We start from the raw sequence: 11220 nt of genomic DNA, 5'->3' as shown, positions 1-11220 counted from the left end.
CACAGCAATTGCAACATGTTAAAGCGGCAAAAGTCTGGAAATGCGAATCATCTGATAATAGTAATGGTTACAGTGGTCAGGTTAGCTGGTTTGTGAGTTGTTTGGTGGGCCATTTTTCATTCATTTGGTCAAAAACGTAGCAACGGCAATGAGTTGTAAAATCAGGCATAGACAAGTGTTGAGCTGACTCTTTTAAGCTGCTTACAACTGTATATCATGTTCAGAGTGATTTTTGATACCTGAGAAAGTCTGGAGCTCTCACAATCATGTGTTGGAAATCTTCCAGTGATAGTTTTCCATCATTATCTACATCAGCCTCATCTATCACCTTCTCACAAACCAAGCACACCTCCTCTGGTGTTAGCTCATTCCGGGTAAGCTTGTTCAGCGTTTTCTCTAGGTCTGATTTACATATGTAATCATCATTATTGAAATCTAGGAAAAGAACAGAGTTGGAAAAAAAGATAGTAATTTAATTTTGACAATAAGATGATGACAAAGCACTAGATGTTCTGAAATCTTACTTCATCTGAGCATATATAGGCATACCTCCCAACTTTTGAAGAATAGAAAAAGGGACACATCATGTGGCGTGCGTAGCGTGCAGCAGCAAATCCAATCCACGCCCATTTAGCATTTCTTTCTCCCCTGGCAGGAGTAGTTGCCAGAGGGGCGCTGGTAATGAGGGGGCATTCAGCAGACGCCTGAGACTGCAGGACATAGACCCAAATCCAGGACTGTCCACTGTATCTGGGACAGTTGGGAGCAGAGATGAGCGGATGGATTCCCGGGTCTCTGTTCCAGCGTCCAGATCAGTGCTACCTGGCAGCTGGAGGGAGGCCGTGAATCTCTAACCATCCGGTGTCCCCGGCGCGGCTTTTGATCACCCAGGGCAGCGTGACGTGAGCTGTGCGTTCTGCTCATCTCTCATTAGGACCAGTGGATTATTTTTTGTTCCCTCATTCACAGTCAGAGCCGCCAGAACTTTCTCATCTTTATGTAGCGTCACTATATGACACCTGGCTTTTTTGTTTCTGTAAGGCTGTGTTCACATAGTGCAGAAATACTGTGTTTTTTGTTTTCTGCAGGATCCGCACAAAACTCCACAATAAGAATCAAAGCTTTTCTGTATTGTTAAAAAATGTTAAAAACTCTGCTTCATATCTGCCCCAAAATTGCATGGAAAACGCATAAGAGAAACGCAGCAAAGACTAATAATCAGAGAAGATTGTTACTGTGTCATGTGGTGCGGACACCTACAGAAAAAAGCAGCAGAAAGAACGCAGCATTTACGCTACGTGTGAACACGGCCTCAGCATTACCGTTTTATTACATTTTGATGGATTTAATAGAGAAAAATATAAATGATGCCATTTTTTTACGTCATTTACCGATCTCCATAAATAATCTGATCGCAGTGTTGTGCGTGTCGTTGCGATCACAGGGACACCAAATATGGCTGATATTTGCTGATTTGTGATGTTTATTATTTAAAAATAAACGCATTAAAAATAAAATTTTTTCATTTTCAAGTGTATTTCATTATTATTTTTTTAGTAATTTTATAAGATGAAAAAATCTCTTAGGGTATGTGCACACGATCCGGTGCTGCTGCGGGTTTCACGCTGTGTGTTTATGCAGTGCCAGATGTTACAGCATAGTGGATGGATTTCTAGAAATCCTATGTCCGCTATGCGTCTCTTTCCATACAGCAGGATGTCAATTTCTCTTGCGGGTCCGCATGCAGGCTTTCTCCGTAGACCTAACCTCTATGAGGAAAGTCGGCAGGTGAAAAAAAAAAAATGGCGCAGCTCATTTGCATATTGAGCAGAAGCCACCGGCAGCTGTTCCGCAGCGTTGCGGCCGCAGGATGGTACGCATCGTGGGCACATGCCCTGATTCTCCGTGTAGAATAAAAATACATATATTGTACACAGCAGTATATTTCTATCAGCCGATAGTCATAGTCTGCAGTACAGATCAAATACATGAAATTCTCTTCCCTACACCACTAGAGCTTGTGGTGCAGCACACTAAAGTTCACATTAGTCTGTAATATGAAGCTTGTGAGTTCAAGACCTGAGTAGACAATAAATAATTTTTAATTGCTTATTGTTTTTAATACTTTTAGGCTACATTACCACGATCAGGAACAGCAGCGCTTTGGACGCAGCGTATTCTCGCTGGATTATAATTTAGCAGGTAAATCCGCATGTGTTCACTGAACCATGTGGAGTTACCGCATCTAATGACTTTCTAGTGTGGAAATTTCATAGTGGAGACCAGCGTCTCCGCAACAGAAACTGACATGCTGCGATCTGTAAATCCGCGCCGCTGGTGAGTTTACACAGTGTCAAATAGAAGCACAGTGGGCATGGGATTTCTATAAATCCATTGTGCTTGTAATGTAGAACGCAGCGTTTTGGACGCAGTGCAGGTGAGCAGCTGCATTCAAAAAGCTGCTCTTCCTGATCGTGGGTTTATAGCCTTATAGGAACAAGATACATATTTTTCTTCACCTCAGTATGCAGGCACCATAAAAATACATTGTTATATATACAATGTATTTATATGGAGATGTATACTCTGCTACTGGAGTCATTGCAATGTAGAGTCAAGGTAACCAAAATTTCCTATGTTTATTAGTATGGGCTGTAGCTCAGTGGTTAGAGCCTGTGAGCATTGGGAAACATGTTGATGTTATAATTGTGAGTTTGAGTCCCAGGTGAGACCAATAAAGAGAGGATATGAATTTATAATTTAGTTTATGTACTAAGAAGAGATTATCGGCCCCACCCCCTGAGGAGGAGTACAGAGCGATGAGAACTTCGGAGAGAGGTAAGTATAGAAGCCGGGAAAACATCTGAGCCATGATGGAGCAGTTGGAAGCTATGTACACTGCTCAAATTATATAAAGGGAACACTTAAACAACAGAATATAACTAGTGTTGAGCGAGTATGCTCGGGCCGAGCTCCGAGTATTTATAGCTGCTCGGTGTTATGTTTGAATCGCTCCCGTGTGCATGATTTGCAACTGTTTGACAGCTTTATTACATGTGAGGAATGTGTAAGAAATAGACATTCCTCACATGTATTAAAACTGTCAAACAGTCGCAAATCATGCACACGGGAGTGATTCAAACACATCCCCGAGCAGCTGTAAATACTCAGAGCTCGGCCCGAGCATACTCGGCGAAAGGGTTAACAGAACATACTCGCTCAACACTAAATATAACTCCAAGTAAATCGAACTTCTGTGAAATCAAACTGTCCACTTAGGAAGCAACACTGATTGACAATCAAATTCACATGCTGTTGTGCAAATGGAATAGACAATAGATGGAAATTATTGGCAATTATCAAGACACACTCAATAAAGGAATGGTTCTGCAGGTGGGTACCACATACAACATCTCAGTACCAATGCTTTCTGGCTGCTGTTTTGGTCACTTTTGAATGTTGCTTGTGCTTTCACACTCGTAGTAGCATGAGACGGACCCTACAACCCACAGAAGTTGCTCAGGTAGTGCAGCTCATCCAGGTTGGCACATGAATGCGAGCTGTGGCAAGAAGGTTTGCTGTGTCTGTCAGTGTAGTGTCCAGAGGAAAGAGGCGCTACCAGTAGACAGGCCAGTACACCAGGAGACATGGAGGGGGGCGTAGGAGGGCAACAACCCAGCAGCAGGACTGCTATCTCCGCCTTTGTGCAAGGTGGAACAGGAGGAGCACTGCCAGAGCCCTGCAAAATGACCTCCAGCAGGCCACAAATGTGCATGTGTCTGCACAAGCGGTTAGAAACCAACTCCATGAGGGTGGTATGAGGGCCCGACGTCCACAGATGGGGGTTGTGCTCACAGCCCAACACCGTGCAGGATGCTTGGCATTTACCACAGAACACCAGGATTGGCAAATTCGCCACTGGCGCCCTATGCTCTTCACAGATGAAAGCAGATTCACACTGAGCACATGTGACAGACGTGACAGAGTCTGGAGACGCCGTGGAGAGCGATTTGCTGCCTGCAACATCCTTCAGCATGACTGGTTTGGCAGTGGGTCAGTAATGGTGTGGGGTGGCATTTCTTTGGAGGGCTGCACAGCCCTCCATGAGCTCGCCAGAAGTAGCCTGACTGCCATTAGGTACCGAGATGAGATCCTCAGACCCCTTGTGAGACCATGAGCTCACCAGAAGTAGCCTGACTGCCATTAGGTACTGAGATGAGATCCTCAGACCCCTTGTGAGACCATATGCTGGTGCGGTTGGCCCTGGGTTCCTCCTAATGCAGGACAATGCCAGGACTCATGTGGCTGTAGTGTGTCAGCAGTTCCTACAAGATGAAGGCATTGATGCTACGGACTGGCCCGCACGTTTTCCCAATCGCCGGGCCTTACAAAGGCATGGCCCCCCCCCCCAAAACGCCAAAGCCATTTTTCGATAATGGCTTGAAGGTCCAGATTAAAGACATCCAAGCCAATATCGGACATGTGTATTAAATTTCTCCTATATATTTCCGGAATAATGTTCTCAAGATCAATGTGCCTAAAAGAAAAACCATCGATTAGCAACATAAACTTCTCCATATTCTCCATATTCCTATTTATTCTCCTCCTGATTTTTTCCAAAAATAACATATTAGGTCTTGCCCATATAAGTCTTGGAATAATTTCAGAAAAAACAAAAACTGAATTAAAATATTCTGTTTTTAGAATGGAAATGTCCCTTCTTTTGAATGCTAAAAGATCCAGAGTGTTGACTTTTCCCAGATTATTTCCTCCTAAGTGTAAAATTACTAAATCTGGGTTAGGCCATTTTTCTGCTAATTTATGCATATCGGAAATTAAGTTCTTCCATAACATTCCTCGCCTACTATGCCAGAAAATCTGAACAGAGGAGGTGCTAAAGGAAAGGTTTTCTGTGTACGACCTCACGATGGCTCTTTTTTCATCCCAAAAAATATAGGAATGTCCGATGATCCAGACAGTAACCGGACCTATAAATGAAGATACGTTAATAGTTGGACAAATCTGGGCGTACATACAATTTAAATCTCCTCTTATCCCATCTTCCAATTCTCTTTATGTTTTCTTCTCCCAAGCTTAGCCGAGCAGCCTCTGTCGCGGCTCCAATGCGGCAGGAGTGCGACAACATTTTTAACCCTTCAAACAGAGTTTAATCAAACATTTTTTAAGTATTGCGGTAAATTGGAAAACCGTAGCGGGTTCGCCATTGAGATGAGTGAAAAATGAGCCTTCCTTATCAGGTCTAATTGCATACCATCTCTTTGTGTTTGCTACTGGACAAATGGGAGTATCTGAAATAGAGTTCAGCTTTAACGCTGAACCTCTCCCCAACTGGTCTGTTTTGGACTTCCTAATAAATAATAAGATATGAGAATCAAAGAAACCAATATCATCCCAAAATAAACCAGAAGGTACAGATTTTTTATGAGAAACAATCTCGCCGACTCGCAACGCAGCAAAAAATGCTAAAGAAAAAGCCGACGAAAATAAGCAAGACTCACCGTAGTCATTGCAAACTGAAAAAATAGTTAAGCACAGCTCCCTAAGCATATGAAAGGATATTGGACGACGGCCATCAGATTTAAAATTTTGCTTCTTGAAGCCTTTTAAAAACTGTCTGACAGGGAATAGATTAGTTGACAGATTTTTTACCTTGCAACTTAAAAAAGAATGAAACTCCAGCAAGAGTTTTAGCTAAGGCTGAGTAAGATAGGCCTTTAAAGACCAAATTTTAAAGCAGACTCTGGATGAGATTCATTGTGAACATAATTATTCTTTAGAAAAAAATTTACCCAGTGAAGCCAAACGAATAATTGGTCCAAGTTTTGTCAGCTAAAGATTTTTCAATAAAGTAAGGGATTACACCCGAATTACATGCCAAAGCTGTTGTGAGCATATTGCTCCTCTGATGTCTGCTTCGGGTACTTGCTTCCGGAAGTGTGACCACTGACGGTGACAAATAAATCTTGCATTACAATTACTCTGCTTAGGGGAAAAGGAAGCTTTTAGCCAAATATTAAATTCCAGACAAAGAAGGATCATAGGCCTAATAATCTGTGCAGCCCACTTATTCTTAGAAGATAAGGTATTAATACTGAAAACCAAGCCTTGGTTACTAGAAAGAAAAATGTTTAGCTTATTCTTAATAAGTGGGCCCCAAAGATGAAGAGACGAGAAAATTGAAAATAGATCCAACACTGCAGAATTTTTAGTAACTTTACTATGAACCCACGCTTCTGGCCACTTTTCAGACACCCAATGAGAAGAGAATGATAAGCCAAGGCCTTCATGTTCATCTGTGAAAAATGACAATGTTAAAGAGTCTGAAAGCATAAAGGGGTCTGCCAGAGAGCTTTTCCATTGAAATTAGACAGGAAATTCAGTCAAATTTTTAAATCTTCCTTTGTTTCCCTGTCTAACCTTATGTAGGAACTAGGGGAAGAATGACCAGAAGTAGCCTCATAAAGGTGCCTCGAAAAAACACGACCTACCGGAATAATCCTCAAAGCAAAATTTAATAATCCTAACAAAGATTGTAGTTCTTTTAAAGTAACCGTCTCTCTTTTTAAAAATAGTTTAATAGTGGAGCAAAGTTTAGAAACTTTTTTAGGGGGGGGGGGACAACTCATATTTTTTGAATCAATTAAAATCCGTAAAAATTCAAGAGAGGTACAAGGTGAAACTGTCTTGTCATAGGCGATAGGGACTCCGATTAAATTACAAACTTTAATAAATTTATTTAATAATGAAAAACAACAATCGGAATCTCGAGGGGCAATAAACAAAAAGTCATCAAGGTAATGTAAAACTCCCCCACCTAATGATTCAAATTCAACTACCCAATGTAAAAAAGAAGAGAAGGTTTCAAAATAAAAACATGATAACGAAAAACCCATTGGAAGACATTTGTCAAAAATGAACTTATCATTAAAAAAAGGCTAACAAACTAAAACCTTCTGGATTAACAGGCAAAAGCCTAAATGCTGATTTGATGTCAGATTTTGCCATAAGGGCATTATGGCCAAATTTCTGCAGTAACTCTATAACTATATCAAAGGATGTGTATTTCACAGAGCATGTATCCTAATCAACCTCGTCATTAAGTGAAGAGCCATGGGGGTAGGACAAGTGATGAATAAGTCTAAAAAACCCGTGTTCTTTTTTAGGGACCACCCCAAGGGGAGAAATCCTAAAATTTTCAAAAGAAGGGAGATCAAAAGACCCATCAGGCCTATCTGCTTCCAACTCATTTTTAAACTTCTCCTCAGCAATATGAGGGAATTCTAGCACTGAAGGAAGATTATTAACTAATGCGCATCCGATACCTTTAAAGGGAGGCACATAAAACCCATCGCGAAAGCCTTCATAGAGAAGGGAGCTGCTCTCCTGATCTAGGTATATTTCTAGCCATGGGGTCATTCTTTCCAATTTCACAGGAGTCAGAGCTTTTTGCAATAGACTCGATATTTTAGCTTTGTTGCCCATTCTGGATTTGCTTTTTAAAACACTTCCTCTGGATCAACATGTTAGGCTATGGGTTGAACTAGTTAGTCTTCCTTCAACCTTAAAAACTATGTTACTATGTAAAAAGGCTAGAACACAAATTAGGGTATTTTTCGCCTAATACAGCAGAATAGATAGAGAAGGCCTGAAGCCAGTTATCTGCTTCATTCCTTCTCTCATATCTATTAGGCTGGTCTTTGGCGGACAGTAAAAGACAAAACAAGTCAACATAATCCCTATTCCAAATTAGCTCCTTAGCAGAAGAGCTTAGATGGAATCCAAGAGGGGATAACTCGCAAATCAGTGACTCTTTTAAATGAATTTCTGGCAGCCCAGGCTTCAAGACAAAATTACAGCTGCCAGAATTAGAATTTACACTAGAGGATTTGGGCAATACAGAAGAATCAGCACTGCTCAAATACTCGTTAAACTGTCGCAGAGTGCATCTTCTTACAGTCACCACTGTACTTACAAGAGCATCAATCAGCAAGATATCTTGAGTAAACAGTATTTACTTCATACTGGTTAAACATGAGATACAATTCAGTGTCACACAGTCCCTGTGCTGCTGACATAACACATTCAAGAAAAAAGGTAAACACAGGAAGAAACAACCAACAATTGAGAGCTTCCCTCCCCACATTACAGCAAGCATATAACTTTACACACTATCGCCATCTGCTGTCTGGTTAGTATAAAGTCCACCTTTCACTTATAATAAGTCCTAATCTGTTGCATATGCCAACACCCTTTCTCAACGGTAAGGACTTATTCAATCAAACCCAACTTTTTTATTAGTCTCTGGTGTTTATCAGCATTCAACGCCTTCGTGAAGATGTCTGCTGTCATTTCTTCAGTAGGACAATACTCTAACTTCAAGACTCCTTGTTCTTGATGATCTCTCAAGAAATGATATTTCACATCAATATGCTTGGTTCTTGGATTGACTCTTTCCATTTGAGCAAGAACAAGACATCCTTGATTGTCCTCTTTCAATTTTGTTGGTTCCAACTGTGGTTGTCCTAATTCTGTCAACAATTGTCTTAACCACAGTACTTCTTGACTCGCATGTGCTGCGGCAACATATTCTGCTTCTGTTGAAGACAGTGTCACAATTGACTGTTTCTTACTTGTCCAACTTATTGGTCCACCTGAGAGAAAAAAATATGTCCACTGGTAGATCTTCTGTCAGTTGGATCTCCAGCCCAATTTGCATCAACATATCCTGTTAAAATGCAATTATCACTTGTGGGTAATTTCAGCTTAACATTGCTAGTTCCTTTCAAATAACGCATTACTCTCTTCACGGCATTCCAATCAGCTTTATTTGGTTTTGATACCTTTCTACTCAGGATTCCTACTGCTGCTGCAATGTCTGGTCTTGTAACGGTCGCTAGATACAGTAGTTTTCCTATTGCTGTTCTGTATTCTTCACTATTTGGTAGCATATTTTTTTCACTGTTCATCTCTTTGAGATAATTAGTTTCCATTGGAGACTTTACTGTTTTTGCATCCTTTAATCCAAATTTTTCTGTTATGTCTTGAATCATGTGATTTTGATTCAGTAGGAAACTTCCGTCTTCTTCTCTTTCTACCTGTATTCCTAGGTACTGTTTCACATTTCCCAAGTCTTTGATTTCGACATGTTGCTTCAGGATTTTTAGAATGTTTTCTTTATCGCTTTTTTGTTTAAAACAAATCAAAATGTCATCTTCATATATGAGTACATAAATCCATCTATTAATCAATCTTTTTGTGTACAAGCATGGATCAGCTTTGCTTCTTTGAAATCTTTCATTTGTAAGTACTTCTGTGATTTTGTCATTCCACACTTTAGTTGCTTGCTTTAAACCATATATGCTTTTCTGTAGTTTGCAAACTTTGTTTGGATTTCTTTCATCTTTGAATCCTGGAGGTTGTTCCATGTAAATGTTTTCTGTTAAATCTCCATTCAGAAAAGCTGTCTTTACATCCAGATGTCTCAGTTCCATCTTTTCATTGCTGCAACTGTAAGTAAAGTTCTTATTGTAGTGTGTTTAACAACTGGAGCAAATGTCTCATCATAGTCTTCTCCATATTTTTGAGAATACCCTTTAGCTACGAGTCTTGCTCGGTATCTTTCAGCTGTGCCATCTGCTTGGTATTTTACTTTAAAAATCCATTTACATCCTATGGCTTTTCTTCCTTCTGGCAAATCTGTTAGTGTCCATGTATTTGAATCGTGCATGGATTTAATTTCTGTTTCTGTTGCTTCTATCCATTTATTAGCTTCTTCTTCAGGAAGTTTAGATATGTCTTCCCAAGAGGTAGGCGCATAGATTTTTCTTATGCTTGTCTTGTATGAGAGACGTATTGGTGGTTTTCCTTTGTTCTCTCTCATTGAACCTCTTGGTTCTGTGTCTGTTTGTAGTTGTGATTCTTCTCTTTCAGTATTTTGTTCTTCATTAATTTCTACTTCTTTCTCATCAGATATTTCTTCAGTTATGTCACTATTGTTTTTCTCATTTTTTGTTTCAACTGAAATCATAATGTCTTCATTTAAATCTTCAATGAATGTCACACTGTTACTCACCGTAACTCTGTCTGTTTTTGGGATCTAGGATTCTATATCCTTTGCAATTTTCACTATATCCAATGAATATTCCTTCCATGGATCTGTTTTGAAGTTTGGAACGTTTTTCTGTTGGAATGAATAGAAAAATTTTACATCCAAAAACTTTTAAATGATTGACACTTGGTTTCATACCTTGCCACAGTTCATATGGAGTTTTCGTCAGTTTTCTGGAAAAAAGTCGGTTCTGTAGATATGTAGCTGTCATTGCTGCCTCACCCCAATATTTCTCTGGTAGTTTGGAATACGTCAGCATACATCTTATCATTTCTGTTAGAGTTCTGTTTTTCCTTTCTGCTACTCCATTTTGTTCAGGTGTGTATGGAACAGTTTTCTGGTATTCTATTCCATTTTGTCTTAAGTAGTCTTCTATTCTGTGACCTGTAAATTCACCTCCATTATCACTTCTGATGACAATTGGCTTCCTTTGAAATTTGTTACTTGATCTTGTTACATAGTCTACAAGTTTATCAAAAACTTCACTTTTGTTCTTAATTAAGTATGTGACTGTGTATCTTGAGTAGTCGTCTATAAAAGTCAACATGTATCTATTGCCTCCTGATGTAGTCACTTTCATGGGTCCACATACGTCAGTATGCACCAAATCAAGTGGTCTTTCGCTTTTCATCTCACTTTCCTTTGGAATAGATATCCTTGTGGCTTTGGATTTTATACAACATTCACATCTTACTGAAATTGAGCAATCTGATATCTTTAAATCTTTTGTCAATTCTTTTCTCTGTAGTTCCCTTATACTGTCAGGGTGTCTATGTCCTAGACGTCTATTCCACATGTGAATACAGTTTTTGCGATCATGTGTACATACCTTCATCTGTTCCTTTGGTGTGTCAAAATGATATAATTGTTTATCTGCTTTGACTTTGGTTATCACCTTGTTTCCTGCAATAATTGCACACTCATTGTCTTTGAATTTTACTGTAAGTCCTTTTGCTGTTAGACGTTTCACAGATAATAATCCGCCTTCCAATTTTGGAGCATACAACACATCCTGTACAAGTATCTTTGAATCTTGTCCGAACTTGTTTGAACAATTTAGCATACCTTGTCCGATACCTTCTGCGGTTATT

General features: G+C 39.7%; 1 protein-coding gene across 1 annotated transcript in view; it reads right to left on the bottom strand.

Annotated features, from left to right (window-relative positions):
• Positions 1-220: 220 nt before the first annotated feature.
• Positions 221-11220, bottom strand: part of CIB3 (calcium and integrin binding family member 3) — a 243549-nt gene continuing 232549 nt past the window's right edge. The window contains exon 5 of the mRNA XM_073685820.1: positions 221-435. Coding sequence (XP_073541921.1) covers positions 221-435 — 215 coding nt within the window. The remainder of the gene's footprint in view (positions 436-11220) is intronic.

Source organism: Phyllobates terribilis, unplaced genomic scaffold (genome assembly GCF_046119375.1).
Source record: "Phyllobates terribilis strain yellow unplaced genomic scaffold, ASM4611937v1 Scaffold_1__5_contigs__length_1240528914, whole genome shotgun sequence".
Taxonomy (NCBI): domain Eukaryota; kingdom Metazoa; phylum Chordata; class Amphibia; order Anura; family Dendrobatidae; genus Phyllobates; species Phyllobates terribilis.
Note: the sequence above shows the minus strand (reverse complement) of the source record. Positions and strands in the feature narration are given on the sequence as shown.